This window comes from Mustela lutreola, chromosome 6, assembly GCF_030435805.1.
Source record: "Mustela lutreola isolate mMusLut2 chromosome 6, mMusLut2.pri, whole genome shotgun sequence".
In the NCBI taxonomy this organism is placed as follows: Eukaryota; Metazoa; Chordata; class Mammalia; order Carnivora; family Mustelidae; genus Mustela; species Mustela lutreola.
The window spans coordinates 99,763,732-99,779,233 of NC_081295.1; the positions used below are offsets into that span (position 1 = coordinate 99,763,732).

Sequence of the window (15,502 nt, forward strand, 5' to 3'; positions counted from 1 at the left end):
TGGAGAAGCTTTTTATTTTTTTAAGATTGATTTATTTTAGAGAGAGAGTGCATGGGGGAGGGGCAAGGAAGGGGGAAGGGGGAGAGAAATTTAAGCAGCCACCATACTTAGTGTGGAGCCCAATACAGGACTTGCTCTCACGACCCTGAAATCACAACCTGAGCTGAAACCAAGAGTTGGACGCTTAACTGACTCTGCCACCCAGGTGCCCCAGAGCTTTTTATTTTGATGTAGTCCCCCAATAGTTTATTTTTGCTTTTGTTTTCCTTACCTTAGGAGACTTATCTAGAAGAAAGTTGGTATGGCTAGTGTCAGAGGAAGTACTGTCTTTGCTCTTTTCTAGGGTTTTTAAGGTTTCAGATCTCACATGGAGGTCTTTAATCCATTTTGAATTTATGTTTGTGTAGGATATAAGAAAATGATGCAGTTTCCTTAGTTTGCATGTCACTATCCAGTTTTCCCAACACCATTTGTGAAGAGACGATTTTTTTCCCCCATTGGATACTCTTTCCTGCTTTGTCAAAGATTAATTGACCATATAGCTGTGGGGTTTTCATATATGGCCTTAATTATGTTGACAAATGTTATCTCTAAACTTACTTTGTTGAGGATTTTAATCACGAATCGATGCTATACGTTGTCAAATGCTTTTTCTGCATCTGTTGAAACGATTATATGGTTCTTATCCTTCCCATTATTGATGCGATGTATCACATTGATTGATTTGCAAGTATTGAGCCACCTTGCAACCCAGGAATAACTCCTACTTGATTGTGGTGAATGATTTTTTTTTACTGTATTGTTAGATTCAGTTTGTTGGTGTCTGTTGAAGATTTTTGCATCTATGTTCATCAGGGATATTGACCTGTGGTTCTCTTTTTTAGTGGTGCTTTTATCTGGTTTTGTTATCAGGGTAATGCTGACCTCTTCATATGAATTTGGAAGTTTTCCTTCCTCTTCTACTTTTTGGAATAATTTAAAAAGAATAGGTATTATTCTTTAAATGTTTGGTAGAGCTTTGTGCAGCAGCACTATTAAAGCCAATGAAGTTTATCTTAGGCACAATTATTGCTAACTAAATGTTTGGTAGAATTCCCTGTGAAGCCATCTGGTCCTGGACTTTGTTTGTTAGGAGGTTTTCTTTCTTTCTTTTTTTATTTTTAACTGATACAGTTTCTTTGCTAATTATTAGTCTGTTCAATTTTCTTTTTCTTCCTTTTTGAGATTTAGTAGTTTATGTATTTCTAGGAATTTATGCATTTCTTCTAGATGTCTGTTGGCATATAGCTTTTCATAATATTCCCATAATTGTTTGTATTTATGTGGTATTGGTTATTTCTCCTCTCTCCTTTGTGGTTTTATTTGATCTTTTCTCTTTTTCTTGATAAGTCTGGCTAGAGAGTTATCAATTTTATGGATTTTTTTTTGCCAGACACTCTGCTCCTGGTTTCATTGATATGTTCTGTTGTTTTTTTTAGTTTCTTTATCATTTATTTCTGCTCTAATCTTTACTATTTCCTTCTTTTTGGTTTTAGGTTTTGGTTGTTCTTTTTCTAGCTCCTTTAGGTGTAAGGTTAGGTTGTTTATTTGAGATTTGTCTTGCTTCTTGAGGCGACCTACACTGCTATAAACTTACTTTTTAGAACCAATTTTGCTGCATCCCAAAGGTTTGGACAGTTGTGTTTCATTTTCATTTGTTTCCATGTACTTTTTAAATTTCTTCTTTTATTTCCTAGTTGACTCATTCATTATTTAGTATCATGTTATTTAATCTCCATGTATTTGTGGTCTTTCCAAGTCTTGTGTTTGACTTCTAGTGTCATCATGTTATGGTCAGAAAAGATGCATGGTATGACTCCACTCTTCTTGGCATTTGTTGAGGTTTGTTTTCTAGGCTAATATGTGATCTATTCTGGAGAATGTTCCATGTGCACTTGAAAAGAATGTGTATTCTTTCTCATTTTGCATAATTCTTTTTTCTCTTCTGTTCAGCTTTATTACTTTCCATTACTCTGTCTTCTGGGTCATTGACTAGTTCCGTTTCTTCCAGCTGCTGTTTGTTCCATCAAGTGTGTTTCTCATTTTGTTTATCAAATCCTTTATCTCTGTGTTATTCTTTATCTCTGTGTTAATGACTTCACTGATGTCTTTTACTCTTCTCGAGTCCAGTGAGTATCTTTATGATCATTACTTTATTCTCTATTTATATGTTTATATTTATTTATTTTGAATTTTAAATATTTATATTTATTTATATTTATTTTCGATTTATATCTCTATGATCATTACTAATTCTCTGTCAGGCAAGTTACTTATATCTATTTCACCTAAATCTCTGGCCATAGCCTTGTCCTGTTCTCTCATTTGGGACAAATCCTTCTGTCTTCTCATTTTGTCTAAGTCTCTGTGCCTGCCTCTGTGTGTTAGGAAAATCAGCTATGTCTCCTATTCTTGAGGGTGATGGCCTTATGAAGAAGAGGTCCTGTAGTGCCCTGCAGTCTAGTGTCTCCTGTTCCCCAGGGCCTGGTGCTTCAGGGAGTGTCTCCAGTGTGTGCTCTGTGTACTCTGCTGTTGTGTTCTGGCCGCTTTATCCTTCAGGCCAGTCTGCAGAGGCTCTTTTGGCTATTATGGGCAGTGTTTGGTCCCTGGCCTGAATGTGTTGCATTTTAACCAGGTGTGCTCTGGTCTGCTTATGAAATGACAACTGTCACCACCGCCACCGGAACTGAGGCCCTATAAAACTCCTGGGTCAGGAAACATGGTGTGAGCAGGGGTTTGGGCTACACTACTAGGGGAGAGGGGGCCTGCCACAATGGGACTGAGGCAGTTGTGAATGGGAGGGGTGGTACCGTGGATCATGGGGTGGTGGGGTTTGGTATAAGCAAGTTAGGTAGCAAGTGTCCACACTGTGCTCTCCCCTGTGTGCTAGTCTGTCTCTAGCCCTTCTCTACAATTGCAACTCCCTCCCCAGTGCAGTGCCCATGATCTCTTTCTCTCCCAAGCTGTGTCTCCACACTTCTATCATCTTTGATGTTGCCTCTTCTCCACCTTTAGTTGTGGAGTTTGTTCTGCCAGTCTTCAGGTCAGTTTCTGAAGTATGTAGGTTGATTTGATAGTTATCTAGTTGTGTATTCGAGAGATGAAGCAATCCTAGTGTCCTCCTAATCTGCCACCATCTTTCACACTCTGAAGTGAGTCTCTTCTGGGCAACATATAGGTGGGTCTTATCTTTTTATCCATTCAACACCCTGTCTTCTCATTGGAACATATAGTCCATTTACATTTAAAGTACTTGTTGATAAGTATACTCTTACTGCCATTTTGTTCATTGTTTTTTGGGTTTTGTAGCTTTTCTCTGTTCCTTTTTTCTTCTCTTGCTGTCTTCCCTTGTGACTGATAGCTTTCTTTAGTGTTATATTTGGATTCCTTCCTCTTTATTTTTTGTGTCTCCATTATTTTTTTCATGTGTGTTACCATGGATTCATTTATCACATCCTGTGCATATACCATTCTGTGTTCAGTTGATGGTCACTTAAGTTCAAAGGCATTCTAAAGCACTAACTTTTCCTTACCCATTCCCTGTTCTTTGTATATGATGTCTTATTGTACATCTTTTTAGTTTGTGTATCTCTTGCCTAATCTTTATAGATATAGTTGATTTTATTACAATAGTAGTTCAGCTTTCATGCTGGCTTCACAGGTAGGCTTAACCTATCTACCTTTACTGTATGTTTGCTTTTACCAGTGATTTTTTTTTTCTGTTAATATTCTTCTAGATCTGACCTTTTCTTTCCACTTAAAGGATTATTTTTAACATTTCTTATAAGGCTGGTTTAGTGGTGATGAATTTCTTTAACTTTTTTCTATCTGGAAAACTCTCTCTTCCGTTCTGAGTATAGCCTTGCTGAGTAGAGTATTGGTTGTAGGTCTTTATTCCTTTCAGCACTTTGATCGTGGCATGCCACCCTCTTCTGGCCTGCGAAGTCTGCTGAAAAATCAGCTGATAGCCTGATGGCGTTTCCCTCATATGGAACTGTTTTCTTTGCTGCTTTTAAGATTCTGTCTTTATGGGCGCCTGGATGGCTCAGTGGGTTAAGCCGCTGCCTTCGGCTCAGGTCATGATCTGAGGGTCCTGGGATCGAGTCCCGCATCAGGCTCTGCTCAGCAGGGAGCCTACTTCCTCCTCTCTCTCTCTCTCTGCCTGCCTCTCTGCCTACTTGTGATCTCTCTCTGTCAAATAAATAAATAAAATCTTTAAAAAAAAAAAAAATAAAAATAAAAATAAAAAAAAAAAGATTCTCTCTTTATACTTTTTGCCATTTTAATTATGGGCCTTGGGGTGGACTTCCTTGGGTTCATCTTGTTGGGGCTCTCTGTGCTTCCTGGACCTGGATGGGTATCTGTTTCCCTCTCCAGATTAGGGAAGTTTTCAGGGATTCTTGAAATGAATTGTTGTCCCCGCCTTCTGGAACCCCTATAATACAAATGTTACTACACTCAGTGATGTTGCTGAGGTCCCTTAACCCATACTTTTTTTTTTTTTTTTTTTTTTTAATTTATTTGACAGAAAGAGAGAGAGAGGTCACAAGCAGGCAGAGAGGCAGGCAGAGAGAAGGGGAAGCAGGCTCACTGCTGAGCAGAGAGCCCGATGTGGGGCTTGATCCGAGGACCCTGAGATCATGACCTGAGCTGAAGGCAGAGGCTTAACCCACTGAGCCACCCAGGCGCCCCTAACCCATACTTTTTTATTATTCTTTTTCCATTTTGCTCTTGAGCTTGGTCGCTTTACATTACCCTGTCTTCCACCTCACTGATCCATTCTTCTATGTCCTCTGATCTGCTATTGATTCTCTCTAGTGTATTATGCATTTAAGTTACTGAGTTCTTTGGCTCTGATTGGTTCTTTTTTATATTTTCTATCTCTTGGTTGAGTTTCCACTGATCTCACCCATTTTTAAGTTTGTTGAGTATCTTTATGACCAATACTTTGAACTCTTTATTAGGCACATTGCTTATCTTGTTTTCATTTAGTTTGTTTATTTGTTTGTTTTCCCCGGGGGCGATTTTTGTCTTGTTCTTTCATTTGGGACATTTTCCTCTGTCTCCTCATTTTGTCTGACTCTCTGTGTTTCTTTTTATTAGATAGGTCAGTTACATGTCTTGGTCTTGAAAGTAGTAGTCTTGTGTGAAAGAAGTCCTGAGGTGCCCTGTAGCTCAGTCCCCTGGTCACCAGAACAGTCACGCCATGAGCAGTGTAGGCTGTGTTTGCCCCCCTCTTATGGATAAGCTGTGATTGATACAGGCATGCTGGTGGGTTGGACTGCCCTCAGTCCACTGGTTTCAGTGATCTACTTCTTCCTGCAGGTGCCCTGGGCAGGTTTTGCTTCTGGTGCTGTTAGATGCCTGGTTCCCAGGAGCTTTATAGTTGTTGGAGTCAGTCTTCACAATGGCTGTCTGCAGTTAACTATTACTGACAGCAGCAGGCACACCAAAGGGCAGGGCTTGCTTCCTGCACTGCCAGCAAAGAGGCTGGCTGTAGGGATTGACATGTTATTGTGTGGGGTTATCTCCCTTCCCATGATAGGAGTCCCTGGGAGGTTTGCTGGTCCTGGTCAGGGCTGCCTTGCTGGCTGTAGCAGGCATAGAGCTGTTTTGGATGGGTGCCTACTAGGCTGGGAAGTCTACAGGTAAATGCAGCAGCTGGGCAAAAAGTGCTAGCAAGGGAGATGGATAGTGTTACTTTAAGTATGGAGACTCCTTTTCCAGTAGCTCTCTGGCTCTCCTGGATTTAAGCCTCACTGATTTTCAAAGCCAGATGTATTGGGGACTCCTCTTCCCAGGGCTGATGTGGAGTTTGAGCCCCTCGCCCCTCACTCCACTACGCTTGTGATATCCCTCCTGTTAGTTGTTAGTCTTCCTGGGGATTTGGTTCCCAACTGTATGTCTGCTCCTCTTACCCTTTGCGAGGTGGTCTTCTCTCTGTAACTAGCTGTGGAAGATCTGTTCTGCATCTTGAGGTCATTTATGGAATGAGTTGTGGTAGATGTTGTCTTGGTATGTCTGTCGGAAAGGTGAGCTCAGGATCCTCCCTTGCACCAGCTTCCACAAGCAGCAGATCCAGTCTATCCCTCACTACTGCTTCTGGGTGCTTTGGATGATACCAGAGTATCACAGGTTCCTTATGGGTGCTTTCCTACAGATACGTGACTTTCGTGGAATTCTTGTTGGTAATTTATGGACCCCTGAGATTCACTTGGTTTCTAAAAGGTCAATGCCTCTGAATTTATTAGCAGAAGCCCAAAGGGAGAAAAAACTTGTTCAAATGTTAACACCTTTGCAAAGGTCTTAATTCAGTATTTTGTTATATTTTCCATTGAACAGATGTGTAGTGATGCACAAATTATTTTCTTATTCTGGAAATTTTGAAAGTGCTCACACTGAAGATAGTAATTGCTGTTATGAGGTTCGATATATGAGTTTAAAATGTTCCAAATAAGACATAACTTAAAACCCATCACCTTAAAAAGATTGACAGATTTGATCACCTAGAAGTTAAAACCTATATATAGAAGAGACATCATAAATCAAGAGAAATGATTAGCTAGGAGAACTGTTTACTGTGTACTGGCAGAGGATTGAAACCCACCCCTAGTATATGGAACATCCTTATAAATTAATACAAATGACACAAGATAGAAAGATATGAATGGACAACTAATGGAAAAAATAATATAAATGGCTATTAAATATTTGAAGAGATAGTCTCATGATTTATAAAATACAGATTAAATCTACACTGAGATTTTTCTTAATCAGATTGGTGAACAGTGCCCTTTGTTGTCCAGTCTTTGAGGACATTCAAGCAGTGCACATGAAGTGTAAATTGCTACAGCTTTTTTGGAGGGCAGACTAGCAACATGGAACAAGATGAAAAACATACATTTCCTTTGATCAGGCAGTTCTTTTTTAAAGATTTATTTATTTTGAATAAGGGTACATGCACGTGTGAGTTAGGGGGAGGGGCAGAGAGGGAGAGAGAATCTCAAGCAGACTGCCCACTGAGTATTGAGGAGCCCCATGTGGGGCTGGATCTCACACAACCCTGAGATCATGACCTGAGCAGAAATCAAGAGTCAGACACTTAACTGATTGAGCCACCCAGACGCCCCTGATCAAGCAATTCTATTTCTAGAAAATTAATCTTAAGGAAATGATGGGGAAACTGAGTAAATATAAATGTACAAGAATGTTTATTATAGCATTATATGAAAAAATAGACCACAACCTAAATATCCGTCATTTGTATTAAGTAATGGTACATTCATACACTGAAATAACTGCAGTCATTTAATAGGATGGGGCAAATCCTTGTGCATTAAAATAGAAAAATATTCATTGTAGCTACATTAGTGTATCTTACTGAATTTACAAGCTTTGTAATACTTATTTGGAATATATCATCTAGCAGATATTCAGTGTTTACTAAAGATTCTGTAGAGCAAATGTGTCTGTTTTGTGTTAGAAGCAGGTGGGTGGGAACCAGAACTGTTCAGAATGGCAAGAAAAGTTATTTTTAAAACTTACATATTTTATATATGCCTCTTCAAAAAAAAAAAACAAACAAACTAGGAATAATATACACAGTTGTATTGATAACGGCCTTCTTTGGGAGAAGGAGTATTTCAAGTTGGGATCCCAGAGAACAGACTTTAAAGTAGAAACTATGATGAGGAAAGTGTACTAGGGAGTTCTTTCGGGATCTACACGTATGGAAGAGGGAGAGGGAGGAGGCCAGAGTGGGCAGAGGGAGAAGTCTGGCTGCTGCACCGTCTTAATGGACTGCCTCAGCCAATTCTGTGGGAGTTCTGAGTATGGTGGAACCAGAGCCTTTCACACTTTTATCAGCTGTTGATCAGTCATTGGGTAGCGATTGCCTGGGAAGAGGCGTGATCTTGTGTAGGCCATGCCCACATGGGCTGACAGCTGAGGGCTGTTTCTGTAGCAGTCCCAGCATTCAGGCAGATCAGTGCCTTCATTCCTGAAGGGATCTGGGCAGCACAGAAGAGTCCACCACACTGGGGAACTTCAGTTTCTATATTCAGAATTTTTTATGACATATATTAGAGAAAATAGTTCCTTTTAAAAAAAAGAGAATCCTTTTGAAAGAAAGACTTAGGGTTCAACCACAGAATTATTAACAGTACTTTCCACGTCTAGTAGATGATGTATTCCAAGTAAACAAATGTTTGAAAGCTTTTATGTTCAGCCCTTAGGAGATGGCTTATCTTTCCAACTCTAACCAGAGCTTGGTTTTCTGATACCATTAGATTTTTCCCATATAGACAATCAGGCAACTTTTCATGATTTTTTTTTTTTTTTCGAAGATTTAAGCAGAACAGTATTTTAGAAGGTAACATGTTGAATGGATATTGATTTAGTAATTTAAAAGACCATGTTTCCTAGTCTTAAGTATGCATTTATATGGAAATTGATATCGGGCCTGTTGATAAACTGTCCGGGGTTGAGCTGCTCTTCCTTGATGAGCCCTAAAGTCCTTTTCTTTCCTTAGGCACAGCTCCAGATGTTCCGAGCTCAGTGGATGTTTGAACTTGCTCCAGGTGTAGGCTCTAGCAATTTAGAAACTCGGCCTTGCAGAGCATCAAAAGGCTCTTTACTGAAAGCACCAGACACCAAAGGAAAGCAAGAACTGGCAAAAGAAGAAAAGTTAAGTATTATGGACATTGTGACAAAGGAACTTTTTTTTTCAATTATACATGAGAGTTTTTAGAGTCGTAAATAAGTGATCATTGTAATTGTATTCTGGTGACATAAGCACGTACCTTATGAAATAAAACTTTTCCTCATGTGCAGAAGTATACTGGTGTGTCCATCCTTCACTACTACTTTTAGGTGCTTTGGATGATACCACCATTCCTCACAGGCTTCTTTCTAGAGGTACAGTGTCTTCATAGAACTGTCTTTGGCAATTTATAGATGGCTAAGATTCATTTGGTCTCCAAAAGTTCGATGCTAAAAAAGGAGAAAAAACTTGTTCAACTGTTAACACCTTTGCAAAGGTCTTAAAGCAGTATTTTGTTACATTTTGAGTAGAACCAATGTATAATGATGCATTAATTATTTCCTTCTTCTGGAAAACTTTGAAAGTGCTTACACTGAAAATATTTGGCATGCTGTCTAAGAAACTTGGTGAATAAACCTCTTTTTAGTACTTACATGACATAGGCACATTACACTTTCCATTTTTCCTGTTCCATAGAGGCGCTCATGTTTACACAAAATATTTTTACAAGCAATCTGGCATTAAGTAATTGAAATTACCATGATAACTAAAAACTTCCATATTCATCTTGTTTTAATTTTTATTTTGAAAATAATTACAGAAACCTAGGTGCAGGGAAGCCCCATGCACCTTTCACCCTTTCTTCTTCAGCCGTGATACTTTGCATAGCTATAATACCATACCATATCAGAAGCTAGGAAATAGACATTGGTATAATGCACAGCGCTTATTCGGACCTCCCAGATTTGTAAGCACTTTTTTTATGTGCATGTATATAAATAGTACATGTGTAGCTTCCTGTAACCACCACCACGATCAAGATCTGGACTGCGGTGGCACCACAGGACTCCCTCTTTCTGCACCTTTGTAGTTCTCTCCTGTCCCCCACTCCCTGACCATTCCTTCCCACTGGCAGTCACTAATCTCTTCTCCAGTTCTGTTAACTTTGATATTAAAAAAAATGGTGCAGGGGCACCGGGATGGCTCAGTGGGTTAAGCCTCTGCCTTCGGCTCGGGTCATAATCCCAGGGTCCTGGGATCGAGCCCCACATCGGGCTTTCTGCTCTGCAGGGGGCCTGCTTCCTCCTCTCTCTCTGCCTGCCTCTCTGCCTACTTGTGATCTCTGTCAGATAAATAAAGAAAAAATCTTTAAAAAAAAAATGGTGCAAAAATGGAATCCTCCAGTATATAACCTTCTGAGATGGGCATTTTTCACTCACCAGAATTCCCCTGAGGTCCATCCAGGTTTGTTTATAACAGTAGTTTGTTCCTTTTTATTGCTCAGTGGTATTGCATGGTATGGGTGCACCCCAGTTTGTTGAACTATTCACCAGTTGAAGGACATTTGGGTTGTTCCCAGTGTTTGGTGATTAATAGAGCTGCTACGAATATTCAGGTGCAGGTTTCTGCATGAATGTTAAGTTTTCATTTCTCTGGCCTAGGAGTGCAGTTGCTGGGTTGTATGGTAAGTGCCTGTTTGGCTAAAAGAAACTGCCCAGGGGTTTTCCAGGGTGGCGGCACCATTTTATGTTTCCATGTGCCATTTGCCACCTTTCTCTCCTCTCTGTATAATCTATTGTCTTTTCTAATTGCACTGCCTGTGTTTGTTGAGTTTTGAGAGTTCTTTATTCTAAATACAGTCCTTTGTTGAGTAAATGGCTCTTATATTCTTTCTCTCAGCCTGTGGCTTACATTCATCCTCAGGGTATTTCGTGGAGCCAAAGTTTTTAATGTTGATGAATTCCAGTTTATCAACCTTTCCTTCTGTGGATTGTGTTTTTTGGATCAAGTAGAACTCCTTGCCCAGCCATAGGTCTCCAAGATTTAAAGAATTCTTTTTCCTATAAGTTTATTATTTTACAGTTAAGTCCATGATCCATTTTTGAGTTGATTTTTTTGTAAGATGTGAGGTTTAGGTCATGGCTCATTACTTTGCCTGTGGGTGTCCAATCATTCTGGCCCTTGTGTTAGAAAGGCTGTAATGCCATGCATACTCATTTTTAAAACAGACTTTCAAAAATTCCATTTCACTATTTTTATAGGCTCGAGAACTCTTCCTAAAAGCAGTAGAAGAAGAACAGAATGGAGCTCTCTATGAAGGTAAAAAAACTCAGGGTCCAGGATCATATGTCATGACACTTCTAATAACAACTCTTAGTTACTGAACAATTTTTTTTTAACTAGAATATATTTGGTATGTAGACATCAGTCTCCCTATATTTAAAATTGTTTTCTACCAAATCAAAACTAAATGTTGTATTTCTCTATAACCTCTTTTCAAAAAATATCGCTGTGAACCATCATCATATTGGTCTATGTTTAGGTTTTAGTATTTATTAATTCTTCATTATATTAAGGTCTTAAAAATAACTGTTTCTCATTTTAAAATAGTGTATTCTTTAATGGGTGAAAATTACTTCAGAGGAGGGGAATATAAAAGATAGTTTCTGGAGCATATACGTATTTAGTAGTTCACATTTTACACTAAGAAATTACCCCTCAGCTTTAATTACCTCTTTTATTTACCTCTTTTAATTACTTCTTTTATTAACCCATTAGAAATGCATAAACAAACAGAGCAGTGGGGTATTTTACTGTATTAGGTGTGTAAGTAGGCTTCCATTTTGTGATAGTAAAGCTAATAATTGGGGCATGGGAAAAATGCTTGTGCTTGAATCACTTTGAAAATGTTCTCAAAATAACATTTTCAGGATTACTGCATTTTACTCGCAAGTTTCTTCTAGTGATATTTTCACTCAGATATTAAAAGAGTCCAAATGGTGAGATCCCTCCACAGTCTTCATTAGTTTGTAAGAGTCTCATCTCCATTTAATGTACAGTAATTTACCCAGAGTAACAGAACACAGCAGAATATATTGAATTGAATAGAGTCTGTCTGTGGGAAGAAGAGCTGGTTGGCTTCTGCAATCTCAAGTTCTGTTGTATAGCTTTGTGGGAGAGATTGCTAAATACCATAGCTCTAAACCACCTGGCCAAGAACTTACAAGAAAATAGGTTTTAAATGTTATTTAGCTAAGTAATAGGCAGCTGGACTAAAGGAAATTGGATTTGAAGATTAATTTTTTAAAAAAGTCTTTCTTCTACCTAGTAGGAAGCATTTGATTATCCTTAACTCTGCATCCTAGAGACAAAAGGCTGCTTAAAAGTGTTTTTCTTGGGTTTACAGCAATTGCATTTCCAAAGTGTGAAGAAAGACAACCACAATAAGATCGCTTCTAACTACAAGGCTGAGGGAAAAGGTGGGAAGGGCTAACAGTCCTTAAGCTGCTATAATGTGTTAGCTTTAGAAAAAAGAAAGGTTATTTCTGAGTAGTAAGACTTGGAAATAAGTTTGTTCACTGAACTACTACTGCATGTAGAAAAAAGGAATTTGGCTGTTTGTAAAGAAAGTTACCAAATTAAACCACAGTTAATAGGTAATCAAAGGAAATGACAAAAAATGTGTGGTCATAGCTAATTTAGCTTTATTTCTTCTTTTAGCCATCAAGTTTTATCGTAGGGCTATGCAACTTGTACCTGATATAGAGTTCAAGATTACTTATACCCGGTCTCCAGATGGTGATGGCGTTGGAAACAGCTAGTGCGTATATAATTCGATAGACAGTAATACATAGAGTTTGTTAAAGTTAAGCGTCTTTGCCCTGTTGACTCTTAACATGGTAAGAAGATGGTGGTAATTCTGTTAAATTATATAGTCTTTAGCACAAAGACTTGTTTATAAAGTTGTAGAAATTGTTTTTAGTTAGGGAAATGTTAAGATTAAAATAAAGAAACGCACATTTTCAACAGATACAACAAAGATAAGGTGGCAAGAGTTTTTTTTTTTAAATAAAAGCAGTGATTATTGAAAGTAAATTAAAAGACACAGTTCACCTTCCTGAAACCTATTTTAAAAAGTCAAATTTATTAAAATATAATTAGGCCAAAGCTGACAAAATATTGATAATGGTTGAAATTGGGTGATGGGTACATGGGGTTTTATCAAACTAGTTTTTCTCCTTTTTGATATGTTTGAAGTTACACATTTTTTTTTTAAAGGTTTTTCATTTTATTAAGAAAATGCTGAATTATAACAAGACTTTATTATTCTCTTAAGGTATCCGGGAGGACATTGTTAAGACAATGTTTGTTTAAAAGCCCAGGTGCAGGATAGAAGCCATGTTTCTATGGATAGATGCCTCTTGCATCAAAGTCATAAAGCGGCATTGATAGTTTTACATGGATAAAGATCAAAAGATTTGCAAGCCAATTATAAAAAATTGGTTTTTGGCTTAATCTATCTCCAGAAGCTCAATTTGCTGATATTAGAGAGAGGAGAGTCTCTCTACCCGTGAGAGAGTGTCAGGTTAGAAATGAGCAATACATAGGAAAATAGTGTTTTTAGTAATAAAATACTACCATTATGTTACGGTATTACCTCCATCATGAGGTAAAAAGAAGTTACCTTTATGGATAACATGTGTTCATTGCCAGTGTTTTTTTTAACTGCTTGCAGTATTAACACTCAAGCTTTGGATAATAAAAATATCACAGTGAAGTTAGTCTTAACTGTCTAAACTTGGAGGCTAGTGGTGTTATTCACCAAATGAAATTTAATAGTGTGAGGTAGTTGAAACTCAAAATGAATTGTGGGCTTTTTCTAAGCCTCTTTATACTCTGGCGGGCGTTTAGACCCAGCTCTCGGCCAGTTTGATGAATAGTGCAGGTGCTGTTGAGAAAGGCTTTATTAAAAACGTCAAAGAAGCATTTCTTTTCTCTCCCATCCCTTTGTACACGCCCAGATGCAGTGAAAGTTCTTGAAGGATAAAGGTGTTTTTTTCTTATCAGGTCTAATAATCCCTGAAAGTCACTCTCCTGGTTTTCTTGTTTTCTGCCTTCTGTGAAGTGCTGGTAGAGCAGCGCTTGTACCCATCTAGCCTCTGCCACATGTGCCTTTCTTGTGGTATAATTAGCCCTTCTTGGTCTTCAGACCTTATTCTCATCGAAGCTGCTTTGTACATCTGATCGCTTTTAAGGTTAATTCAACAAAAATTAAAGGCAGATTTTTTTTTTAAACACTGAATTACCCTTGTTTAGATGATTGATAGATGATTTGTGGACCCTGCTAAATAAGATTTTTAAATTACATATTTTCCTCTCTCAAGGTAGGGTGATAAGGCACATCTGTTAGAAAAACCCTTGGTAAGTAAGTACTGCAGATGACATCTGTATATTTGATTTTTATCCAGTTAGAATGGATTGTAGTCACATTAGTATGGAATATATTTACATAAGTTTTTAAAAATCATTTGAAATTATCTTTTTCACTAACTCAAGAATCTCTACAGTAAAATGGACTAATTAAATCTCAACCTTTGTATCCAAAATTCTAGTTCTTCCTGGGTGAGAATGAAAATGGCTGAAGCTTTTTTCGCCAAAAAATTTGGTATGGCCCTCCTTTGTGAGGCAGAGTAAACTTATATCAAATCAAAAAAGTAGTTAAGACAGTTTGCATTTAGATAATTTTTTCTAAAGCAGATTCGAAAGTACTATCAAAAATCAGTTTCTAAACTCTGTTTGTGGAGCAAAGCACTTAATTTTTTCACCTCCCTCCTTTTTCAGCATGGAAGATAATGACGATGACAGCAAGATGGCAGACCTCTTGTCGTGCTTCCAGCAGCAGCTCACGTTCCAGGAGTCTGTGCTCAAACTGTGTCAGCCTGAGCTGGAGAGCAATCAGACTCACATATCGGGTAAGCGTACATGGCTGTTAGAACTCAGGGAGGCACACTTGCACTTTAGATTTAAATTTTCCAAGCTTACAGGGCCAGATAACTAGCCAAATAATTGCTCTAGTTTAGAGTATGTTGGGACAGCTAGTTATAATTATTGTTTGCATATACTAATAAGCTTTTCAAAATCTGAAGTAGAAAGGAGTTTGGAGTACAGTTCAAGGATGCCCTTCGTGATTCAGTGAAGATTTAAAAGAGTGTCTGAGTTACTGAAGCCGCCCAAGAAAATTAGAGGAAGACAGGTGTCATGAGGCATTTCAGCCTGAGAGAGGTTGCATTTTATTTATTTATTTTAGATTTTATCTTTTTATTTGACACAGAGAGAGGCAGTGAGAGAGAGAGAGAGCACAAGCAGAGGGAGCAGCAGGCAGGCAGGGGAGAGAGAGAAGCAGACTCCCTGCTGAGCAGGGAGCCAGACACAGGGCTTGATCCCAGGACCCTGGGACCATGACTGGAGCCGAAGGCAGCTGTTAACCAGCTGAGCCACCCAGGCGCCCCAGAGGCTGCATACTTAAAAATGAGTGTTTGGGACACCTGGGCCACTCACTCAGTTAAGCGTCCAGACTCCTGGTTTTGGGATCGAACCTCGTGTCGGGCTCTGCGCTCAGCTCGGAGTCTGGTTGAGATTCTCTCTCTCTGCCCCTCTGGCTTGTGCTCGCACTCTGTCTCTCTCACTCAAATAAATAAAAAGATCTTAATAAAAATGAATGTTTCTTTCTTTCCATACGTTAAGTGTTGTTTAGTTTTGGGGTTTTCTAGAGAAAGACACTTGAAAATATTCAAGAAGATGAAAGTTAGTTTTAGTGTCAGCAAATGCAGTATGGATTACGTATACATACATAATTAGATATAAATATACACATATCAGAGTTTAATTTATTTTAAAATCTCTTGGTGATAAAATGATCTT

At 38.4% G+C, this 15,502-nt stretch overlaps 1 protein-coding gene across 1 annotated transcript in view; it reads left to right on the forward strand.

Moving 5' to 3' along the window:
• Positions 1-15,502, forward strand: part of FBXO9 (F-box protein 9) — a 41,071-nt gene that overhangs the window by 11,517 nt on the left and 14,052 nt on the right. The window contains exons 3-6 of the mRNA XM_059178268.1: positions 8,570-8,723; positions 10,841-10,900; positions 12,302-12,401; positions 14,423-14,553. Of these exons, the coding sequence (XP_059034251.1) occupies positions 8,570-8,723; positions 10,841-10,900; positions 12,302-12,401; positions 14,423-14,553 (445 nt within the window). The remainder of the gene's footprint in view (positions 1-8,569; positions 8,724-10,840; positions 10,901-12,301; positions 12,402-14,422; positions 14,554-15,502) is intronic.